This window comes from Athalia rosae, chromosome 2 (assembly GCF_917208135.1).
Source record: "Athalia rosae chromosome 2, iyAthRosa1.1, whole genome shotgun sequence".
Taxonomy (NCBI): Eukaryota; Metazoa; Arthropoda; class Insecta; order Hymenoptera; family Athaliidae; genus Athalia; species Athalia rosae.
Window position 1 is genome coordinate 780,400 of NC_064027.1, and position 24,667 is coordinate 805,066.

General features: G+C 41.2%; 5 protein-coding genes across 6 annotated transcripts; 2 read left to right on the forward strand and 3 right to left on the reverse strand.

Moving 5' to 3' along the window:
- Nucleotides 1-13,256: 13,256 nt before the first annotated feature.
- On the reverse strand, nt 13,257-14,995 carry LOC105691438 (gem-associated protein 8-like). Its single transcript, XM_048651083.1, has 2 exons — nt 14,579-14,995; nt 13,257-14,424 (listed from the first exon to the last, which is right to left on the reverse strand). Exons 1-2 carry the CDS (start codon nt 14,809-14,811, stop codon nt 13,908-13,910), a joined length of 750 nt encoding a protein of 249 aa, XP_048507040.1. The 5' UTR covers nt 14,812-14,995; the 3' UTR covers nt 13,257-13,907.
- A 412-nt stretch (nt 14,996-15,407) lies between these two features.
- On the reverse strand, nt 15,408-20,348 carry LOC105691521 (TBC1 domain family member 15). Of its 2 annotated transcripts, none has more exons than XM_012410047.3 (9): nt 19,941-20,348; nt 19,477-19,569; nt 18,912-19,413; nt 18,318-18,422; nt 18,140-18,234; nt 17,837-18,035; nt 17,533-17,750; nt 17,139-17,453; nt 15,408-17,057 (listed from the first exon to the last, which is right to left on the reverse strand). In XM_012410047.3, the coding sequence occupies exons 1-9, from the start codon at nt 19,965-19,967 to the stop codon at nt 16,761-16,763; spliced, it is 1,851 nt and encodes a 616-aa protein (XP_012265470.2). In that variant the 5' UTR covers nt 19,968-20,348; the 3' UTR covers nt 15,408-16,760. The 2 variants fall into 2 exon arrangements, with proteins under 2 accessions (XP_012265470.2, XP_012265469.2); XM_012410046.2 differs by having other exon boundaries at nt 18,318-18,491.
- Nucleotides 20,349-20,550: 202 nt separating this feature from the next.
- Nucleotides 20,551-22,694, forward strand: LOC105691427 (zinc finger MYND domain-containing protein 10). Its single transcript, XM_012409889.3, has 8 exons — nt 20,551-20,902; nt 20,960-21,068; nt 21,144-21,433; nt 21,514-21,719; nt 21,792-21,961; nt 22,026-22,163; nt 22,247-22,479; nt 22,555-22,694. Exons 1-8 carry the CDS (start codon nt 20,805-20,807, stop codon nt 22,640-22,642), a joined length of 1,332 nt encoding a protein of 443 aa, XP_012265312.2. The 5' UTR covers nt 20,551-20,804; the 3' UTR covers nt 22,643-22,694.
- A 158-nt stretch (nt 22,695-22,852) lies between these two features.
- Nucleotides 22,853-23,315, reverse strand: LOC105691520 (histone H3). Its single transcript, XM_012410045.3, has one exon. The coding sequence runs from the start codon at nt 23,269-23,271 to the stop codon at nt 22,861-22,863; it is 411 nt and encodes a 136-aa protein (XP_012265468.1). The 5' UTR covers nt 23,272-23,315; the 3' UTR covers nt 22,853-22,860.
- Nucleotides 23,316-23,475: 160 nt separating this feature from the next.
- On the forward strand, nt 23,476-24,667 carry LOC105691516 (histone H4). Its single transcript, XM_012410041.2, has 2 exons — nt 23,476-23,694; nt 23,828-24,667. The coding sequence occupies exons 1-2, from the start codon at nt 23,515-23,517 to the stop codon at nt 23,957-23,959; spliced, it is 312 nt and encodes a 103-aa protein (XP_012265464.1). The 5' UTR covers nt 23,476-23,514; the 3' UTR covers nt 23,960-24,667.

Here is a 24,667-nt window from a genome sequence, read left to right on the forward strand (position 1 = left end):
GTGTAAATATCGGAGTCGGCGCAATTATAAGCGATACAGGCACGCATCTTGTATATTCTTATGGGATGTACCGGTACACAGCCGCATCTTACGCTTTAGAATCTGTACGTATACACACGTGTAGGTATATCCAGGTAGGTACGTGCATACACACGTGGGCTGAGATTACTCCAGCTAGCAATTGTTATTAATTGCTTACTCCGTTAACATACCAGATGCAAATCTTGACTCCCGTACCTGCCTGTAGAATTCATGTAGGTATAATACACGTGCGCATGTGAGATGCAGGTAGGTTGCACACGTGGACAGCCGGCGTCTAGGTCGCTCCCTACGTTCGTGTATACGAACGAACACATCATACGTACCCGTGCACAACGCGATCTCTCTATACTCCCAGTTATAAGCATAACCATTCACTGACTGCCGGTAGAATTTCAAACCGACAAGTGCTGCCTGCAGTCCCGTCGTTTGTCTAGCACGAATTCTGAGTGTACCTCCGATACTGCACCGACGTACGTACATACCTATATGAGATCTCAGATACATGCCATGCACGTACACATGCGACGCTCTCGTACACCGATATGGTTTCATACGTAGGTATAGTGCTGATTATATCGATCACGAACTGTTAACAACATACCTGTATGTACTTACGTACGTAGGTCATACCTCGCAACGAGTATTGGTTATAATGAGCCTGATCCTCTCATGGATTTTCTCCAAGTTTTCTCGGTTTCTTTTCCCCTCCGTTTCTGGATATCGTATACGTGTGCCGTTTCGACGGTTCTGGTAATTAATAGCGCTGACAGCGAATTCGACGGCACACTCGTTGCAGTTCCTCAATTAAATTATCTGGGACACACGATGGAATTCATTGGAGCCAGGGTTCTCATGGAAAATTTCTCCATGATCAGGATCGCCGGGGGTTCGGAATATCTACCTACTGATGTATATATACATCCATAGCTTCGTATGTACGTGTTTCCTTTCCTTCCGATTGTGGAATGATTCCGCAGCGACCGTGTTACGCGATCCTTCCACGGTATTTTGGTGGTGAAAGAAACGCGGGGGGATCCGAGCTGCATAGGAGAGGGGGGGGGGGGGGGGGGGGGGGGGGGGAGAAAAAGTGGTATTATAAAGAACGATAGAAATTTGTCAGAAAGTCATCGCCTTCGTTGACGCGAGGCTCGGAGGGTCCGATATTATGTACGGCTAGATGTGGGTATATAGGCGCTATGTGTATATAGATATATGGGGATCATTTGAACCCGGTGGACGGCATCGGGGGCGAGACGCGCAGGAGTTAAGGGCCGGGATCGAGGGAGACCTCAGCTTTACCTGCCGCATCTGAGAGTGGGTAGATATAGACCTGCCGCCAGAACTGCGCCGACAATGCCTACAATGGGGCATTATTTGTGTTTGTATAGGGCACACTAGGTTGCAGGTTACGGGATGCTGCGGAGCAGTCGACTAAAAGTGCTTTTTGCAGGTGCCAACCCCACACACGGCGCAACGCCGAATATCTACCTGACGTTCTTTTTATACTCATTTGTTTATTTTGTTGTTACGCGTACGAAAAATATGCTCAAGTTTCAGATTTTCAAAGATCTCAACGGCCGAAAGGTTTTTTTCGTAACGAATTTGAACCTTTCGCCGAACCTCGGGAAGTTGTCTTTTTTTCGTATTCCCTATCATTTTTTTTCGGCGGGTACCGAAACCTCGAGGAATTGGAAAATCGCAAACTTGGCCAATCCGTTGAACCGGTTTCGTACACATTTTTTTTTTTTTATAATCATCGGCGTCGATCTACAAAAATTATTTGATTCCCGCAGCTGTACACAGAGAGATAAGAATCGCAGAATTTTTAACACGATGATTTAAGGTGAATTTATAAACGCGTGAGAGAATAACTGCCTACAGCTGTAAAAGTGTAGACTGCTGAACATATCATCCGCTCAACGCTATTATTAGAGACACGATGCTCCTGCTGCTGCTGCTGCCGCTGCAACTGTGGCTGATTTCTTGACCCGTACACACGCTTTTAACCGCGAACCGCAGGTTCAGCCAATTAAAACGGCGTTTAACGGCAGAAGGTTTCACATTTGTATCCCCCCTACACACGTTGGATTACAAAGCGCAGTTGCGAGACTTTGAAATTTTCATCCCTTTCTATCGGATTCAGTGCTGACTGTTTTTGACCTGAAAAATAGTACGGTGTGTCTTCGCGACAGATCAATCCGCGTGCGGCGCGGAATCGCTCCGACGCTCCGTTCCGAGGAAGACATAAATTTTACTGAAACCGGTGAACGGAGATTACCAGAGATTGATGGATAGACGATGCGGGTGAAGGAGATACGACCGTTGAGCTGAATTTTTCCTATAATCGCAGGTTTACACATCGCGGAAATACATACATATATTCACGCGCGTTCTTTATTGAGTTTCGCTTTTCGCGTTCATCCCGGATATTTCGACGGGGTAACAAGCCTCGCTTTCCAACGATGGAAGCTGGCGTTGCTGCGAAGTGTCGACTACACCTGAAGATTATACGCAACGAAGCTGACGATACGCAGTGCGAGAATCGCAACTGGGTCTGCGGTATATAAAGGACGGCTGTACAGCTAGTATCGTTGCACCGCACGAGGTCAATTTGACTATAGAAGCGGTTCTCTTTACTTGGCAAAGACCGGTTACCGCGGACCCGGCAAGGGCCATCTTTTACTACGAACATCTCGACGTTACTCTCCGACCGGGATCACCGCTATTCGAGTGACTTGTGTTCCGATGTAGGTGAATATCGAGGTATAATTTTCACGAATATTTTATCTCACCCTCAGTCCCGCGATCCTATTTTCTCTACTCGTTACATATCGTGCGTTCCACCGACTCATTACCATGCTTTCTCTCGGGAGAATCATGAATTTTCGCTTCAAACCGCACTCCCTTCGATGGTCGGACCTTAAGCTACAGCCAGTATAAGCCGCAGCTGTCAATACGTAATTGTCTATTCTATACGCTTGTCCATCGCATGCCACTTGCAAATTTTTCTATTTTATTGTTGTAAATCTTTGATGGTCGACCGCAAACTTCGCTAATCACCCTCCGAGCTTAATCCTATAGAAGATATATTCCCGCAGCTATCGTATAGAACCCGCCGCTTACTCTTACTTGGCCATTTTTCATCGTGACTTTTATACATTACGACGCGAAACGATTCATCATCCCCGCAGTGATCGGTGCGCCACCCATGGAATTTATAAAATAGCGACATCCAGTTTCGCTGGTTTCCTCTTATTACGACCAACGGTTGTCCGCCGGTCCGTAGGTTTTCCGAAAACCCCGATTTCTCAGAGTTCCGAGTACTTTAGACGCTATTAGGAGTCGATTTCTCTCGGTAGTGAGAAAGAAGCGGCAGGTTCGCCGCGGAGCGGAAGCCAGAGCGGGGTAGTTGGTGGATAAGTTTTCCAAAGGGCGCCTGGCGTTATACACACTGTCGCCATCTGTAATTACATAAAGACCCCGAAGAGGGATCACCTGCGGGCTAAAGGATCAAGGTCCTCCGAAAAGGACACCGCTGCGCGAAAGGTAATTCGTCTACTACACAAAAATCGCCCCCCTGAACTCGCCGCATCTATTATTAGGCCGGTCTCCGCGTCATTAACGAAATCATTGGAATTTGGGCCACCGGCTATACCTAATTTCAAACCTAAACGTACAGAAGCCCCCCTCCACCGGCATTTCTTCGGCAATCGGAAATCGAATACCCTCCCGCCGAAGCAAATCGCATCCGCGGTTTGCGGTTTTTTATCGATTCCCTCGACGAGTGCCACGGGTATGGTATTTGCGAGCGCTACAGGGTCAGATATACTCGACCGATTATCTATATCCGTAGCACGTAATGTTTTAGGCAATTTGAAACGAATGAAAAAAAAACCACGAGCAAAATAAAGAAAAGAAAATTGAAAAAATAGAATTATAAGGTGAATTAGAAAACGATATTAGCGAAATGATGGCGAGATGACGCAAGGCAACACACCTATATCCGTCCACCGGTTGATAATATTTCACAACGTTATTACATTTAGACGATAAAAAAGAACTCGCGAGTTCGAGAGAGCGGGTCGTAAACTATAGACGATGGGGAGACTCGGCGTATTATGGTATGCATGCGGCGAAGATAGAGATGAAGTAACGTATACGGATATATGTTATAGTTGGAGAGAAAGAGTCGAGAGATTTTAAAAAAGGAGAACTCCTCGCGTAGCCTATAGCTTTACGGTTATTGAAATAATTAATTCGCCGATGTTAACTGTACATAACGTATATTACTCCTCAAAAGCCGGACCACGTTTACCGAATTTTTCGTCCAGGTATTATTGTCGCACGCGAGCGGGAATTTCGAGCAGAAAAATTTCGAACCAATTCCGATTTGCCTACCTGTACGATATAACGGTGACGTTCGATCGTTTTTTTCTCTTTCAGCAATCTATAGCGCGTCGAATTCTACAATGTCTGAAGTGGTTGTCATGTATAGCGCGGTTTTCAACCCGAGGAAGTCGAATCAATGTCGCAATACCGGAGATTGGAAAAACTCACCCTCTATGTGTATGAACTAATTGTAAGAACGGTAGATACCCGAAAAAATAAATTGACAATTTATTTCGACTTGGAAATCGATCGTTTAAAACTCAGGTGGAATGAAGTGGAAATGTGGCTATTATAGTATTCCCGGATCGTGAATACATATTTATAGGTGCAGGCTATGGTTTTATATGTACAATAGATTGCAATTTCTTGCTCCATCCATTCGCAACGAAACTGTCGGTTGCAGATTTTAAACCGTAGGAGGTTATACGGTGAAGGTGATTTCTATTTTATCGCGGTATTCCACCGGCGTGCGGTGTAGGAGGTTGAACTTGTATAAAATTGATTAGTTCACCACAATTCGACTGTACGCCTATAGCAGTTCTTACTCTATTACATATTTTCTGTGGGCTACCTATACGGTATATATATGTATATTGTATATAATATCGCGCATTGTACTGCAGCAGATTCTCGGTGGCAGAAACTGTAATATCGCTGTTTGAATCTGGTAACTAAAACCCGACCCCATGTCGATCCCATCGCGATTACAATTTGATTCGCGTATATTCCCGTATTATTATATACAATACCAACCTACGGTGTAAAATCCGGCGAGTTATAAACGCGAGGCGTCGCTCCCGCACCGAGTCACGACTCCAAAATGCCAAGCGAGGGAAAATTATCTTTGTCCACCTGCGCGCGAAACACGAGCGATAATTTTCACAAGGGAAAAAAAGATAAACGGGTGCGCCCCGCGGGGGTTGATTTTGTTGAAATCGTAATCGGATGGCACGATGAACGAAGCGGCGATTTTTATCAACACTGGTTTTTCGACGGTTGCACCGATTGACTCGGACGGAGAGGAACAAGGACTCGTGCAGGCGAGAGCTGTTGATATCCTTCCTGAAAAATTTCCAAGAGGATCCGCACCCTTCGCAATTAGGGCCCTCTTAAAATCATGCTTGCACGTAACCCCCTTGTGATTATATGGATTCGGCGATGATTTCTGATGATGCTCCGACTTTCGAAATGGTAAAATAATACAGTGTTGTCTCCTAGCCAGACCGAGTCTCGGCGAAGGCGAAGCTGCTGGTTCGTTAGCGGTCCATGGCGCGCCCGGCACCCTGTCATTATGCGGCTGGTCCCATCACCCCCACCATTCCTCAATTTTCAATCCTTCGCTCCCTTCCACGGACCCGGGACTCTGGATTCCCTTTTTTCTCCCGCCCATGTCGCCCGTACGCAGGTTGTCGAGAGTTCGAGATTATCCTTTCCCCAGCCCGAAATATCGTACATACAGCGTATACAGTATATTGATCGCCGTCACGATCGAACCCGAGTATCTTTTACTTTTTTTCTCGTTTTTCTCGCTTTATCTCACTCAGAAAAAGCAATTCCATCCAGAAACACCGAGAAATAAACCGAACATACCTGCGTACATTTTATACGCCGAGTTCGATATTCGACCATATAGCTGAGAATATCTTGCACGCGATGGAGAGGCACGAAGATCTTTCACCACCTATCGCATTATAAGCGTGTATTTATCTATCGAGCAATGAAATCTTCTATCGGATAGAAATCACGGCAATCTCCGTCGCCGGCTAGTACAGGTACGGAATTTTCAAAAATTCTAAACACCTTTTTCCAGCCCGAGATATGCACTTGCCGCACTTTCTTTTTTGTTTCCATTTTACGCTCATTTTATTGGATAATTTTCAGACAACACGCAATGCGCGAGTGCGACCGCACGGCGTTTCGTATAATTTTCGAGATAAATTATCTGAAAATATATATGTATGTATACGCCAGTTTGAAAACTACTCATTGCACAAGTGCGGATTTCTACGTATCCCGTGGAAGAGTTTTTCCCAATCCGGCTGTAAGAAAGGTGGTTTTTATCCCTTCGTATTTACGCCTGGATCATATAGTACGAGAGCGTGCGAAACACAGGTGGTCCCGCGGTACTGCATCATAATGTAGAAATAACCGCATCCCACTAGCTCGTCAAGTTTTTCGATCATAACTCTACGACTGAGAATAAAATATCGACTTGAAACAGCTCTTCGCGCTGTACGCGCATATGCATTCTCCGGACAATAACACGAATATAGCGACGCGGATAGAAAAGCCACAAAAAAAAAAACAAAACAAAACAAAACTCGAGATCTTTTCAAGCCGTGTGTATAAAGTAGAGTTTATGACACAACGTCGTATTCAAGGTGAGTTCAAGGGACGCGGACGATCCGCACCACGAGCGAAATTCTCGAGGAAACACATTAATTAACCACAATCTAGATGTCAAAATTGTGGAGCGAAGAGATTTTTGAATAGATTCGTTCATTTCGGGTACGAGCCCCTCGAATATTATTCGACGATGTATCTATATTGTACGTATATGGATCCATAGAAGAAGGTAATTATTGATCCCATCCGAGCTAGGGCATGGCTAGCCTATTCCCCGTAGGTTTTTTTTATTTTTCTCACAGCTACAGCCGCGCGTCCCCGGGCAGTCGTCGTTTTTATTTCTCTATTTATTTACTTTGTGGTTTTGTCTATTCGTTTTTCAGAAATGCAAAGGGTGTACCGAAAAGGGATCTCTACCAACTATATATATATATACATATACCACTCGAGTCGATTCTTGGCGGTTACCGGGGTGCCGGGAAAGTCGGAGGGATACCGATTCGTAACCGGGGCTGACATCGCGACACGCGTTATCTTGGTAATTAGGGACTTTCCCCGGGCCAGGAATCGGGCGGGACTTCGAACTGGTTCTCGAAGTTTCCGATGCCGCGCGCATATCCCGATTCGACGCCGGGATACTTGCGGGCTTCTCCCGGAACCGGGGCCCGTGTCAACCGTTGGGTCCAGAGATAACTATTGATGGAATAGCCGGGCCCTTCTGTGTTTCCACGTTGTGCTCCGTGCGCGGGCACATGCAGGCGCTACGGTTGTGCGAGTATACGCGTCGCGTGTGTTTGAAACACACCGGGTTTCTATTCCGGAACGTCCGTTCTCTCTCTACTCTTGTCTTCGCGGTCCCGGCGTGGGTTCTAGAACCAACTCCGAATTCTAGAACATCGGGGACTGATTTCCAAAGCGTCGCATTAATGCGGGATGATACAAGACTGACCCGTGGTATGTGCCGCCTAGCTCGCGGAGCTTGTCCATCGAAAAGCAGCGGAACCTTGCCTGACTTATCCGGCGAACAACGTCGACCGGGTACGACCAACCTCGAGCAGTCCTCGACCGCCGCCGAGTCGCGTCTCCTTGATCGAAGTCTCGCTGCTGCCGCCGCTGCTGCAGTTGTCCGCGGAGCTCGGTTCTAATACGTAATTCTTAGGGCTTCAAATTAGGTATTCATCGCTTGGGGCGATTGTCTCGGAGGTACGCGCCCGATACAACCGAGCGCTGCTGCTAATGCCGTTGCACCAAACTGCATCCACCGCGTAACCTCGACGTTCGAGTTTCTAGCTGAGAAAAAGACGCTTCTCTCGGTTATACGCACCCGTGTAAAAGCTGCTGATGCTCCTGCTACTCCATCAAATTCCGCCCTACGATTATCGCGAGATTAGACGTCGTGTGCCTTCTACACCGCGCTACACGTACGGCTTCTCTAATTTACGGTGCGGATTCGAACTTCTGCAGGTAAGCTATGCGACCGCACCTGTATGCCCTGTCCGAAGGAGCGTCAAGATCAGAAATTTTCATATTCCAATGGTGAATAGGAAATTGTAATACGCTGAATTGTACGGTGAATTTACCTGCAGGTGGTTACGATATAATCGCGTCAAACTTCCTTATCCAAGGAAAAATAAATCTTACTGTTAACCCTGATATTCGTGTTCACTCGAATCGGCTCCTTCCAGGACATCCGATCACCTATACCTCGCAATACAGACGGAAACTCGTATCGTTTGTACAGACGAGTGAATTCACATAGGTAAAACTTTGAATATTCGCCAGGAAAATCTGTCCCGGAGGTCCCCTAATTTGCAATTTTCAGATTTACTCCCACTTTTCGGAGGGAAAGAACAAAAGGCGACATTCCAGAGGGATAGCACCGGAGCCCTGGAGCAGTATTTAACTATACATACCGCGGCTGTACCTTACATTATTCCTACGTCAAGTGAAGGTCCTCTACTGAGGTTCCAATTTTACCTGCAGAGTGATGGAACCTTAGAACTGAGAAAATTAGTGGGTTGGGCATATCCCTGGACAAGTAACTAATTGTTATTGCAACGTTCAAAAGCGAGCGCTAAGACTGAAGAACGGTAAACAGAAAAGATCAAGGAAACGGACAAAGAGCCACAAATTAGTAACGTCGAACGCTATGGCGTTCCAACGCTATTAGGGTGATTTCCAACACTTGACTCGACTTCAAAATCTCATCCGTGATGAATCATTTTTCTTATTATTCATTGTGAATCGAGTTAACTTATCAAATTGTTTAGCTTCAGCCTGGCAGAAAGATTCCAGTCTTACATCGACATCGATTACGGGTTACAAATATAAATATGTTAGGTTTAATACAATGATGATAATATATATCCACGTATATATACCTATACCCATATAACTCCGCTGCCCACCTAGTAATTCATATCGACATACTTGCCCCGTGTATAATTCGAATAAAGTAATTTTCAACAGAACCGTGTAATAAGGAGAAAAATCATCTTTCCATGTGTATTATTTCTGTACATCTGAATGTTTCCGTTGAATATAATTAAATTGGGACCAGCCGATGAACGCAACCAATTTCGTTCTTCGCCGCGTTACAAAACAATACCTACTACGTGGATATATATAGATGTAGGATAAAGTGGTTGACCTGTGACCCCGACGTCAAAGGTCTGCGAAATATTACACTTGAAAGATTTACCCGATCTTTATAGGATGTAAGATATGATACCCACACTGGCTTGTAAGGTCGGCGAGTTGATTGAAGTATCGGTATAATGACTTGATTGAACACGCTCAAGAATATTAGGTATGCTCGAATCTCCAAACAATTATAAACGTTATTTCATTTGCACGCAACTATTATACACTTGACTCCAAATATAATATCGAATTTCTTGTTCTTTCGTATAATTGTCGCAGTTGCGATCACAATATACGTACGAACGGTGAATAATTATATTCGCTGCAGGTATAAGACGTTCGAGAATATTATGATACATAAAAATACTTTTACATCGAACAATTCGCTGGACTCTAATAATTGTACGCTTCGAAAGACCTTGGATCATGAGTCAGAAGCAACTAAATTTAATTTTTACACGCGATATATAAATTGATCTCCTCCACACGGAGTGTATCCATATAAACGTTCTCTGCACTCTTTTTTACCCACATTTTTAAAACATTATACGGTAATGAATATGGTATGGTACCTTAGACGCATGTATCTCAGCTTGAACAGTTGATCAATATACTTCAAATGATCGCCAATTCCGAGAACTATTATCAACGCCATAATAGATTTCGCAAAGTCATTATATCCCTGGATAGTTATACAATAGAAACTTACAGCTATGTCGCAGACCTCATCTTTCTATCCCCACGATCTAATTGATAAAAAAAATTCCGATCAATCAGTGGGAGGAAAATAAAAACAGAAAAAGTGGTGATTGCACTGAACGAGAAATTCCCACGCGTGCGATCCCCATAATATGCGAATACGCGCGGGGCGATAGGCAATATAGAAATTCGAGACATTTTCTTCGGGCTTCTTGATTCCCCGCTACTGTCATATACGACCCTCTCGTTGCAGGATCGTTCTTATGATCCTTCAGCTACAAGGGCAGAGCGAGTTAGTTTTCGCAATTGATGTTCTCACCAACTGTTTCTGACGCAATAATTGCAATCTGTCAACGAAACAACATTACACGTTTGTCTCGCGATTACGGACGGGTATTGATTACAATAAATGGGTATTTAATGCCCTTGGGCGGGCGAAGGGGTGGAGAAGCCGCTCTGTACAGATACTACATATGAGCTGCAATGTGTGCCATGTAGCCACTAAAACGAGCTTCAGGGTTGCCCAGACATCTTCGATATTGTATACCTCGCACAGAAAAATATTCCGAATAACTGTAAATATATATTTCATTTTATTGAAATACCGTGATAATTTTCTACTAAAATGAGTTGGAAAGTGCATGCATAGTAAACCGTGACGTGAGTCGACCCGCGTGCAGGTTCTTCCCGATCGTAACAATCGCGATGACCCATAAATGCTTGATTCTCCATATATCGTATACCCGCAGCTATACCTATAGAATAACATTTTTCTTCAACACAAACAATTATACTTCTGATACGAGCAATAATAATGCATGTATAACGTAATTGCCTTGCATTTGAGATTACCTATTAATTGCTTCCCTGGGTATATTTCATAAGATAGGTGTCATTTATTGCCAAGCCATAACCGTGTCGTATAGGCATCGCTTAAACGTCTAATGCCCACATTTGATAACGTAAATTCCAGCACAACCTGTATTTTTATTTACATATACGGACAATCAAATCTCTCAGTCTATACAACTTCGATATCATCGGAAATATAGACGTATGATTTTACTAATTGCAAGTTCTGCGGGATTTAAAAAATATCTCGGATATACATTCGGCAAATTTTCGATCCGTGCACCTAATCAATTTCAACAATTTATTTCACACGTGACGGCAGATATTTTTTCACAAGTTCATCGGAGCGTTTGTTATTGTGGAGCACAAGGGTTTTCCATTCTTAAAACGTGGAGCGAGAATAATTGAAACATATGAACAAGATATTGCAAAACTGAGAATTTTTATTTTCTGCCGAAAATCTAGATTTTCTAAAGGCTAAATTACAACCTTAGATTGTTTTCAAATTGGGACCAAAAATCGAAATATTGGCTTTTAATTTATTCCTAAATCTTCGCGATTGGATGAAAACCTACGAAACATAATCTTATTCCATTTGCCAATTGTTCGGCCAATCAACGAAATTCCAGAATTAGAGTCCTCCCAATTTGTTGAGAGAATCCACGTGATTGGACAAACGTCGGCACGAAATGTCACTATATGCTTAAACTAAGTTGGTATGTATATCGGTGTAAAATATAATGTCATTTTATTCGGCAAGCTATTCGGCCAATCATTTGCTTCTAAACCTCTTGATATATACATCAAAAATCCGCTCGGTTTTACAAAAGTAGAATTCTCGCACTACAGTCTACGGAGGTGTGGTGAGATAGTAACACCGAGTTACTCTTTGAACCTCAGTTTTCATCGATATTTAGTCACGTACAGCGAAGTGATGATCAGTCATGACATCTTACACAGGGAAAATATTAAAGATGGATGTTCGCAGATTTCTGCTGTGATCTCTTTCCATTTTTAACTTATGAATGGGAGACCTAAAAACCTTTCACAAGTAGAAAAAGTCGAGAAAAATATGCACGACTAACGACCTCTCTTGTCCTTGCATTCAACTCACCATGACTTTATATCGGCGATTCGTAGGAAATCCCCGAAATTTGAACAATCAGTCGTAGATCGATCAATCAACTGTAAAGTAGAAATGTCTGCTATATAAAATACTTATTGTTGAAAGAGGACGTTGTTTGGATCCTACTTGTTTCGATGAGACTTTCGTCAAAATGTGGCTCTAATGTTTTGGGGTCTTGTTTCATTTTATGAAATTACACATTCCGATTCCGCGGAACGCGTTGGTAAAGTTTTGTCAAATGAAATTCAATTCAAAGTCTCATTAGACTGAGGCAAACGTTTTTTTAGCTGGTGAATACGATTTTCTAACGCAAAGGTTATGATTTATTTTTAATTTTCAATCATTTTTTTCAGCATTGTTAGAAAAAACTCATCCCTTTTTAAAATGATCGTCGTCGAGCAAGCAACCCAGTACTTTGCGGCGGGTGACAAGAGTTTTAAGGCCCCAAGAAGAGGGCCGACCTCTGAATGGATTATTAAAACTGCATTAAGTTAATTGGCAAATCGTGGCCCGCGTTGTCTGCTATACTCTGCATTGCCACGACTACCGAGACTTTAACGAGTAACAAATTATAGATTTCTCCCACAATGTATGCTACTGCGTGTTGTGCGGTGAAGGATCCACCGTTGCGGTAGTCGGTTTGATCGCTTCGAACCAAAAACGCAACTCGAAACGCGAAGGCGTCGTTACTTTTCTTTTACAAGTTGCGCGCGAGTTTAACAAATAACAAATGATACATACACAGCTCGATCGCAAAACTTTCTTCGAACATGTAATATTAACTCTTGTATATCACGACGCATTTGACGTTATTAAACCCCCACGCGTTCACGGTGCTTCAAACTTCTTTACTCGTTCCTCTCTGTATACCGGTGTAGAAGAAAGGATATTATTTTCTCATGATGTAACTACATTACATGCGGAGAAAATATGTGTATGTATCCACACACGTACCCGCACAAAATAGCGGGTACAATTTAATAATCAAACACGTCTTTCGGTCACTGACGGTACGAAGACTTGGGTATGGATTTCTTATAATGGAGTCAGACGTTTTTGGAAATACATTAATCACTGATGCTGCTGCATGTCCATTACAAGATACCCCCTATTAATTCACCATCAAGCTCCTAGCCGAATAAGAGCATCTCTCTCGTAATTTGAATATCAATCTATCAAATGTATTTCGTGTAGTTGATTAGCACATCGAACAGGATATCGTTCACATTACGCAATTAATTGGCCGGTTTTGAAAACTCTAAAAACCAAAGATGATTTTTGGTAAATTACTTTCTTGTTATTAGAAAGTGTATAGCTAAATCCAATTCGTATGAAAGGTACGAACACAGAAAATATAAATCTTATTACTCCAGGATATGATAATTCAGAAAATTGTTCAGAAGTTGTTTCGCATTTATCTCAAATGCTTAGGTAACGTATACCTCAAAATCATCATTAATCATGGTAAGCGGAAAATGTCGAGTACTGAATACAAGTGTAGAAATCGTCTTTTATGAATTTCGTAATTAGAGTTCGAATAATTCTCACGATGTTAACACATTATTTCGTGAATACCTAATCAAGAGTAGAAAAATAGCTAATACAATAAGTAACTACATTAATTCAACTTATGGACCACTCAAATTAAAATTATGAGGCGTAGCGGTAATTACAGCTATTCTATGTACAACTGAGTAAATGGCCTGCCATTATCAAGCGTCATATGTAAGTTCATTAAAACAACAATTTACACATTGTCATCTCTAAGAAGATATTTTTTCATTCAAACTGCATAAAAACGTGATAACCTTCACAAATTCAAGGGAATATTCGGCCAATACTGAGGTTTAGCTCTGTCCTTGTACCTATCCATGGTTGCTTGAAGTGCAGTTTCCATGGCTAAAATTCTGGGACTAGCAACTCCATAGAGTAATTTAGCTGCCTCGGTCTTAGCTTCCATCCATGCAGCTCCCCCCTCGATCGGGATTTGCTCTTGCAGTGCAGCTCTTTCATTGGCAGTTTCCGTATCTCGTTTTTCTTTCATTTCCATCTTATGCCTAATACTTTGCTCAAAGAACTTCATCATTTCTTCATTGACTTGAAATTCAAGATTTTCATCATCAGAGTTCCTTTCTTCATCTTTGTAATCATTGTCTTCTTTGTCAAAGCTGGCATTGCGATACTCGCTGTTCTCATTCTGCTTCATCCACAGATTACCAGGTCCTCGACTACCACCAGTAGAAGCTAGTTCTCTTATTTTGTCACGCAAAATAGCATTCTCCTGTTCTAATGCAATGCATCGGGACTTCCACCATTCCACACTGTGTCTGTAAAAATTAACACATCTTAATTAAGCAAGAGACGAATGGAAAAATCTACAGATTCTAGACTCTGGGATGCAGGGCCATGTTCTCAGTGTTCTACAAATTATTCTTTCACTTTTCATTGGTAAACGAATTTTTGTTACTTGAACTGACCAACCTTCTTTGCCATAGGTGGGCAGCCTCATAGTTTTCCCAAAACGAGTGCGCCTCCATGATGTTGTTCAGTTTTTCCTTTGGCTTTGAAACAGTTCCATCGGAAATACTTCGTTCAGGCACGAGTCTTCGACGCTTTGCAAATCTAACCTCTAGTCGAGCCTGCTCACGACGTTTGACCTTTGAATGTCGTTTTCTCTTTCTAGTTTTGCCGCGCTTCACTATGTTTACATCCATATTAATCTACCCGATGAATGCTGCCGAACTGATCACCTTGTTACAGAAGTAGGGGGCATGTTATGATAATAAACAACAGCTGAGTTTTCAAGTTGAAATTTCGTCGGGAAAGGGAACCACACATAGTTATGAATACGGTTCTGCGTGATATGTATAGTAGATGAAAAAGCTCTTTATTTCCTTGTGTGTTTCAGGTCACAGCAGGCAGCTTGACGAGAATACCGATCGGAGAGCATCACAACAGGTAAGTAGCTAGAGCCATAAGTAGTAAAAACTAAAAGTCCCTAGACTACATGGCTTTTCGGACGGCAGATCTCATTTCAGTGATTCAGGTAGTATTTTTCAATTATTCTCATAAGTTTTAGAATCCGATGTTATAACGTATCGTTGGATGAACGACGAATTACTTGGAGACGAAGTACAACCATTAGGAATTTATTCTATACGGTACAACTTAGAACTCGTTGCTAGAACGTAGTCGCCGTTGATCGTTTATTGGTGGAATTCATCACTTTTTATCTACCGGTTGATATTCGATTTTAAATCTATTCGCTGTAATGAAATAGTTCGTTTATTTCATTAATTTGAGGTAATAATTATTCATTATTAGTTTTTTATTAGAAATATACAGCTCCGTAGTAATCATCGTTATTGTACAGTATCATATATTTTATACAAATCTAAATAAAAACCTAGGAATTCATGTTATGTATCTGCTAAACGTATTATTATTATCATTACGATATTAGTAATACAATAACAGTTACCTGGAGGCTATTATTATTCATATATAACTGCCACTGTAGTCACCTGATGTTTGACAGGTAAACCAAATTGTTGTTTCGATAAATTATACCTCAAACATTCATATTTTCCGAACGCAGAAACGTATGATACACGTTAGACATTTTTGAAAGTGTACTAGCCGAGGAAAGTCGAATAGGAGTGATCAACCATAACGGTTGTCGAATGTTGTGATTTTTGAATTGATTCTTTATTATCAATAATAGGTAGCTCAAATTTCCATCGTAGATTACTAGTTTACGTATCAACCCCGTAAATTAAAACTACTAATGTGTGCATTGAAATAGCTGCTCTCAATGTGTTCATGAAAATATAGTAGATTACGTTCTGTGTATCACTGAAAAACTTGAAAAGTTAGAAATAGGGTTCGTTTTCAGGATATAACAAGGAGCTATGTTCACAAGTGCCATAGCACCGCAATATCATTGACAATGAGTATGAAAAATAAGTTACATCGAGCAGTCAGCTGGCTTTCATTTTTTTCGTCTAGTCACTAGTATCACTAATATGAATAGCGAATTGGAGGTGCCTACCGAGGATTAGACAGAGCTAAAATTACACAGCCAATATCGAAGTTTGGGAAATGTTCGTGATTCATACACAACCACACTGAACAATTCGTGAAAGACACGTGATCAGGTAATTGCTATTAATATATTGACTGAAATTTTACATTTTTCAGTTACGTCGCAAAAATATCAATAATCAACGCGTGATCATCAATCAATACAGAATTTGTTTTAAGGCAGAGATGAATGTTTCTTTACTTCGCAGCCGCCACAGCTTTACCATGTGTTGAACAAAAAATTCTGAGAGCGATCAAAATTGACGACGGAGAATTCTTTTCCGAACTATACCTAGGATTCCACAACTATTTAATAATTAACAAAAAAAATGAATGTTCCATAAATTTCCAATTTGCTCCTTAATCACATATGGATTCATCATCCACCGGAGAAATGAAACAATAAAGCTCAGTTAAAGACGCATGCAATGCATGGCTCATATGCAACAGACTTAGAACAACGCTTAGAACTTCTCTATTTCTTTGCTACTACTGTGTAGTAGTTACCAAGAAAGGGTGCCTCTCCTTGGATGACAAACGATATTTGTTAAAAAATCATCACAAAGGACACATCTTGGCCTCACATGTATGACAAATTTATCCCTCGCTCGAAAGATACTTCATTATTTCCAAATCTAATATTCCCACTGTCACTACTGACGCTTGGACGACCTCCATTGCCGTTGGTCTGTGATTCGGTTGTCGCAACTTCATCTTCAGAATCACTGATCTCCGGTTTATGCTGAGGTTCAAGTCCTATTATGATACGAATATGATCCGGCAAATGATCAGCGACCGACATTAATTGATGGTAAATCCCTTCCGCTTTTGACAAAGTCCATGGAAGCTCGATGCGCAGCGACAAATCGTTTATATGCTGGAAAATTTTTTTTTCGCAATAATTATAATTGTTGATTCGATCCAAGTACTTATACCAAATAACATTCAAGTATTTTACCTTAAGAATTTCGGTGAACCCGTAACGATTTTCCATCAGTATATTTTTCTCTGTGTCTAAAATTGCCACACAAACAAGTAGCAGAAAATTTTTACATGGCAAATCAGTCCATAATATTTCCCAAAGTACGAGAATGTCGTTCGCGTTGAATTCTCTCTTAAACAGCACTAAAAGCCATCGAAAACAGAAGAACATGTTTCCAGACTCGTGCTTGTCTAAATATTGAGCTAATTGAGAATCCGTAATGACTACCAGAGAATGCAACTGGCTAAGCTGTAATTTCATCCCCTCTTGATCCATCTCAAAGTTCGTACTCTGCAAAATACCGAACTTGCTTACAAAACGAACATCATCTAACCGTTAGCTGCACAAAAAGCGCTCGTAAATCACGTACCACTTTATTCATGAATCCCACAAAGCACCAAAAGGCATCTACCTCGCTATCCATTAGGCATAGAATTGGACTGAGCAAGTCACTCATTCCTTGTACATAACCCAGATCAAAATTGTACATTACATAGGTCATAAGTATATCGTACAGCTGACCTAAATGGGCATTGTTGTCTCCATAATAATAGGGATGTGTTCTGTCTGTTCTGTTTACATCTTTCTCTGAAATTGTTAGATGATTGTTAAATACCATATGATCAATTATGCCAACAATTAACGCCACTGAAATGAAATGACAAACAACGCACCGATTAAACTTTTGCGATCTCGATAGTCAGCAAATCGATTTTCTTGTCCCGGAGTCATGGATCTCCATTGCAATTTCATGGCAAAATATTCTTCTGTTTTCCTTTTTCTGAGTTCAATTCTTTCAGCATTTGTCGCATCCCATGGATAATAGTTTAAGAGATATTTCCAAACTTCGTAACGGAGAGATGGCGAAATTCCCTGCATAAAGTGAATTAATGGAACTTGTGAAAATTAAAAATAGTAATTTGCGGAACGTATGATGAGAAAAGACGAATAAACATATATTGTAATGGTGCATGTACCCCTCTAAATATCATTTCTTTCAGTGCCTCCGAATTAGAAATTCTTCCTTCTGAATCTTTACATCTGTCCCATTGTTCTTGTGTCAACGGACCACCTTCAAATTGGTTACGGTTAGACATAAAATTACCACTATCAAAAAATAATTATGAAACGCATATATATAAATAGTTTTATCACCTCTTGGGCATGGTGGCCTTGGTGGTAGAACAAAACCAACTCCAGGTGCACCAATTACTTCATACTCTTCTCCTGAACCCACTGATACTGGTGGTTGAGGAATATCTAGAGTCAGGGAACGGTTCAACAGGTCAGCAACAGCTTCCTCTACTCGCCGCGTTGGTTCTTTATGAACTGAAAATCATTTGTACTGAAATTCTGGGATTTGGCAATTATTAATTCAAGTTTTAAGCTTCTAAAAGTCACTCAGAATTTTTGTAAGGTCCAAAGGTATCAAATACGATAAATCAGTTCTGTACTATATTTGCAAGGTTTGCGGATGTGTCATTGTTTATACACTTGAATAACTGATCTCTAGATACCATGGATTAAGAATTTCTTTGATATGATATAGTCGTAGATAATATGCTGGAGTAGTTGAAATACGATGAAACGAAATCAACAAATAATTCAGTTTATCTCAAAATACTTGTTTTTGAGAACTAAAAATAATCAATCAGCCAGTGGTGCAAAGGTTAATTCATAATGGATAAGATGCAATCGAAGGAACACTGTTGGAATGAAATAAATATTGGTGAAAAGAAATGCACTCACGCAATATGTCGGTCAACTTGCTACATGCTTCCATTGTAGTTTCATATGGTCTATCGTGTAAATTCTTGACAAACTTCCACACGTAATCTGAGGCATTTTCTTGAAATAAATCTAGCTCGGCAAACGATCTCTCGAGAACAGAATCTTCCACTTCCATGACAATATACATGTTTCGGTCTTTACGTGACACAATGAACTTTAAGTATGTCTTCAGCGAGCTAGTGAAGGAGTCTGCGTTAGATAGTTGGAAGAATACAACATAAGTAGTTCCATCCCTCAGCATGAGGGTCAGCTGCTGTCCACATCGACTTATCCGAAATGATTTGAGATCGGACAGTAATATTCTCACGGTTCTGGATCGTCCCAATGAATCTGGGCCTTCTGATATTGTTCGTGCACGCGTTGTGTGCGTATTCACCAACGACCACTCTGGGTCTTGATCCTGACTCTCTGAAACCACTGAAACTTCGACAGGCTTCCATTCGATGCATTTTCCAAAACTCTAAAATGGAAATTTCAAATTTCAAATAAACATCAATATCCACTGACTTAGTATGATGCTTACATATTCAACAATGCTGAGGATTCCTGTACTGTGCACATCTTCTTCCCTTGTATTCGATCCTCTCAGTACCACTCCACTGTGGATGGAAATATCCTAAAATCAAAAAATACAAAGCCATTTGACCCTTGTTTTCCATCAGAGCATAAATTAGCTCTTGCAACTGCAATGAATGTCCAATTATAGATACGCATGCACATATAGTCGAGTGGCTGAATAGTTGGCTGGCTGTAAGCCCGAGATATTTTAATCGAGCAAATGATGGCTACTTTGTGATCCTGAATCATGTCTGTTGTTGACAGGTGGCAACATGTGGGCGTATACCTGTATACACCTATACCCTTCTGATATGCATATCAAGATAGTGAAATAAATATTGTCATTGGCCTCTCCGTCAACAACGGAGTTTACAAAACAACACATATAAGCTTGCAAGAAAGTTTGAAACGCTGTTTTTCGTTCCTCACCTTCCCTTGTTCCGTAGGTTCAAACATGGTTAATCCGCGCACAACATACAATTGAAGCTTCAACCGTATAGAACTAGTAAATTGTCAACAAAAACGTCACGATTTTCCGTGGGCTTGAAGTACGGCGAAATTTAATATGCATGGTATTTTTATCGTGGTCAATAAAAACTTCCAGGTCGGTTGGCGGTTTTTCTGGACGTTGCTGTCACGTCAATATCTCACTGCCAAATTCTGACATTTCGTGTTACCGAATCCGTTGATCTTTTCAACGCCGAATCGTGGTGACGTACCAAATCGTTATTTAAATCGAAATATGAATATCGACGACGACCGAGTACGACGCTTGCGACAACAATCAACGTGACTCGCGTTCGCGGTGATTCACCTGATTCTCGACCTTATTCTTCACTCTTTCGGGACGCCTTCGGGTTGGGTTGGCTTTGGTGTCCTCAGTGTCCTTCACTTTCTAATGATCCTTTTTTTATCATGCGTGGCGTGCGCGCCAACTACAAGTTGCGACGAGAATCATTTGTGAAAAGTGACCAACTGCTGGCCATCTTCTTGGTAAAATCGACTGAGAATAATTGTGCATGTTTCCTTAGCAGCTATAAAATTGTCAGGTTTTAAGCTTCATCCGGACCGTAATAAGCTTATACGGCTAATAGACACGTTAAGATTCATGCCTTGCCATTCAAAATCAAAAATAAGGGGGCGTTAATTAATCAGCCAATAGAAATCACGCGGGAAATCATGCGCGCTATTCTTATTTACAAATGGCTACAATGCTAGAATTTCTTGCGACCGATTGAAAGTATATCACCGTTGAAACCACATTGAAAACCTTCTGTGCTCGATTAGAATATAATGACGGATTCAACGGACTATATTATAACTCCATGGGAGATAGAAATCCACGTACAAAATTTGCAGCCATCAAATATAGAAGATATTGGGACGAAAAAGTAAGTATTCCCTCGAAGACTATTTTTCCAAGTCATGTAATTTTGTGATAATTCCAGATGGCTCGAGTTTCACAAAATATTGTTACTTTTGAATCAACAAAGCGTCCTAGAAATCAGTACTTTAAGAGAGGAAGCTGTAAAAGAGTGGTTCATCTCATTGAAAAAGGTGAGCACTAATTGTACTGGTAAGTTATGTATCTATTCGTTGAATACTAATTTGATTCTCAATTATGTGTTTCAGCTGCCAGTATTGATTCACGAGGTCATTCAGATCAACATTTGGAAAGAATATGTTTTTCCGCTTCTAATCGAAATAAACGATGAACCGACGAACACTTTCATGCTGCACAGTGTATTTTTTCACGAGGGTGTCGCAGCTTCTCTCCTAGAGAATATACTTTACCATTCTGACAGTGCAGAAGCTGTAGCAGATCAGGCTATAGATTTGATCGATTATGCAGTTAACAACGTTACAAATCTCCTCTACAACACTAACAAAGAAGAAAATGCAGAGAATCACGAAAATGCGCAGTATTTCGTCTTACCTAAATTCTGAGCGTTTTGAATTTTCCTAAACGTGGAGAATACTTGTCACTATATCTTATTTTCAGATCGTGCCTGATGGAGTTATTGAAAAAGAAATCAGACTTAGATTTTGACGTCAGTATGAAGTGTGTGTCGATCCTGCGATATATGGCTGAATTTGCGGATACCTTACCTCTGTGCGCTGTATCGCGCATGCTATCAATACACGACGTTCCATATTTACTAACTGAACTTATCGAAAAACAGCCATGGAAGAAGCTTAACAATGATGGTAAATATTTGCGTTATCTTTTTGGAAATTCGATCGAAAGAACTGTGAGCTTCTATTTTTGTGCATTAATAGGAAAACAGATGATATACGATGGAAAATGGAAAACTGTTGACGAAAATGACCAAGACAGAATCTGCAGGGTGGAGGGTCAAATTTGGATTGGATTACGAGAAATCTTACTTAATCCAAAATGTGCTCCACACTACGAGATTACCGAATTCAGAATGTCAAAGCTCGTGAAGGTGATCTGCCTGCAATATAGTTTCTTATCTATGCTTATAAACATGATCGCCAACTATGTTTCAGCTACAGAAATACCTTCATGAATCTGTACTCGATCAAATCGCACCGCTGATAGAATTAAAAAGATGGCTGTGTCAATTGAGCGTAATGGCACAACCGTCAAATGCACAAAAACCCGTAATTGTAGAACTGCTACCGGAAGTAAGAGATTTTTCTACTAGTCGTCAAAACGAAATCCGAAATATCTGACAGGTATCATTAATACAATGCTTTACTATTGCCAGATAAGATCATCGGTTTTAGCCAAACACAATAGAAAGTGGAAAAAATTAGCGAAGCATCAATCCAAGTCACTCTTTAATAACGATATACAGTACATTAAAAGTATGGCTCAAGTTTTGAGCGATGCGTACGACCTCGACAAGCTAGAGTGCGTTGAACCAAAAAAATGTTTTGCTTGTCAAGCACCGGCATCGAAGCGATGTTCCAAGTGTAAAGAAGCTTGGTACTGCGGCAGGTAAATGATAGTTCTCAGAGGTATTAGAGTCATAACACTTGCTACGTAAATTTATCGTACGAAACCGTATTACAGAGAATGTCAAGTGAAAGATTGGACCAAGCATAAAGAGATTTGTGAAAAAATCATCAGTAATAAAGAAGCCTATGGCTTAAAAGATTGATCAAGTAAAGTCCACGCTATTAGGCTGGCATAAATATTACCGAGAAATAAAGTAATATCGATACTGAAGATGAGTTCATAAATGACTATCACTCCATTAGTATATTTAATTCAAATATAGGAATTCGCACATTCGTGTGGATTTTGGCAGTGATATTCAATTCTCAGCATGAATGATTGGTGGCCCTGAAAAGGGCCGTTTGGATGCTTAGATGTGGTTTAAGCACGTTCGCCTCTAATACGGCGAGCCAGTTGGATGTCCTTGGGCATAATAGTGACGCGCTTAGCGTGGATGGCACACAAGTTCGTATCTTCGAATAATCCGACGAGGTAGGCCTCGCTAGCTTCTTGAAGAGCCATCACGGCGGAGCTTTGGAATCTAAGATCCGTCTTGAAATCCTGGGCAATTTCACGGACAAGCCGTTGGAATGGTAATTTTCGGATCAGAAGTTCCGTGCTCTTCTGGTAACGACGAATTTCACGAAGAGCTACTGTGCCGGGACGATATCTGTGAGGTTTCTTGACTCCACCGGTGGCGGGAGCACTTTTTCGAGCTGCCTTAGTTGCAAGTTGCTTCCTCGGTGCCTTACCTCCGGTAGATTTACGAGCAGTTTGCTTGGTACGTGCCATCTTCAATCCGTATCTCGAACTAATCCGAACGTTGCGTTGTGAGAATTCAGCGAGACTGACGCTCTCTTCACGAGCGTTCCACTATTTAACAGCTTGCAGATTTCTATACGGCGCAAGGATTGGTGGGTACAATAGTGGTGGGGATAAGGACTCGCAGGTATATAAAGAGATTTAGTTCTCCAAACCGTCAGTGCGCTGCGCAATTGCATACAGTATTAAACTTAATCTCCAAAATTTTACAACATGACTGGTCGCGGTAAGGGAGGAAAGGGATTGGGAAAAGGAGGAGCAAAGCGGCACAGAAAGGTGTTGCGTGATAACATCCAGGGAATAACGAAGCCGGCCATTCGCCGTCTGGCTCGCCGTGGCGGAGTCAAACGTATTTCCGGATTAATTTACGAAGAAACTCGCGGTGTGCTGAAGGTATGTAGTTGGTTTTATCTGAGTTGTGCTGTTCGTTCTCAATAATACGCGATATTTCGGTACCCCGGGATACCCAGGATCGAAGGATAACTAGATGAAGAGTTGGTTATTTTATGTGACGAAATTGTTTCAGGTGTTTCTCGAAAACGTCATCAGGGACGCTGTCACCTACACCGAACACGCCAAGAGGAAGACCGTTACTGCTATGGACGTCGTCTACGCCCTGAAGCGTCAAGGCCGCACCCTGTACGGATTCGGAGGTTAAATGACCTATTTTTGAACAGCAGCAGCAACAACACCAGCAGCGACAACAACAACAACAACAACAGCAACAACAATCAATCGGCCCTTTTCAGGGCCACCAATGAATTTATGCAATAGATCGAAATTGTCGCTACTCACGTCAAGTTAATGCATGCTTTATTTCTGACAGTTATGATGGAGTTCGCACATACGTACCAGCTTTCCCTTGCCTTGCAACTTGCAACAGCTGCTAATGTATAAGTCACTCCAATCTTCTATACGAATATGCCCTATGAGCCACCAAACTTCTCGTACTAGCATTCATGTCAACCGATATATTTCGAAGCGCTTAACACGATGGCATCAACAAAATTAACTCTCAAATCGCAGATTTCTTAAGTATTGTCCATTTCGAGTCGTTTCAATCGATTTTTCATCACATTTAGCTAAATATTATTTCCAAGGTGTTATGCTAGATTTTGATGAACTCAACGCCATTATTGTTAGCCTAATGTTTTTATAACCCTCGAATTTAATGACAAAATATTTTAATTTATCATAACATGATATTCACGTTGTGTCGGTCATATGCGTACTTGTATCCTGAGTTTTTCTAACGAGATTTTTAGCACTTGCATATTCGTAAATAGACTAACAAAGTCATATTCTAGCATATCAACTTCCCAATACTAGAGGTCCATGTACAAAATAAAAATTGATTTGATTCTTC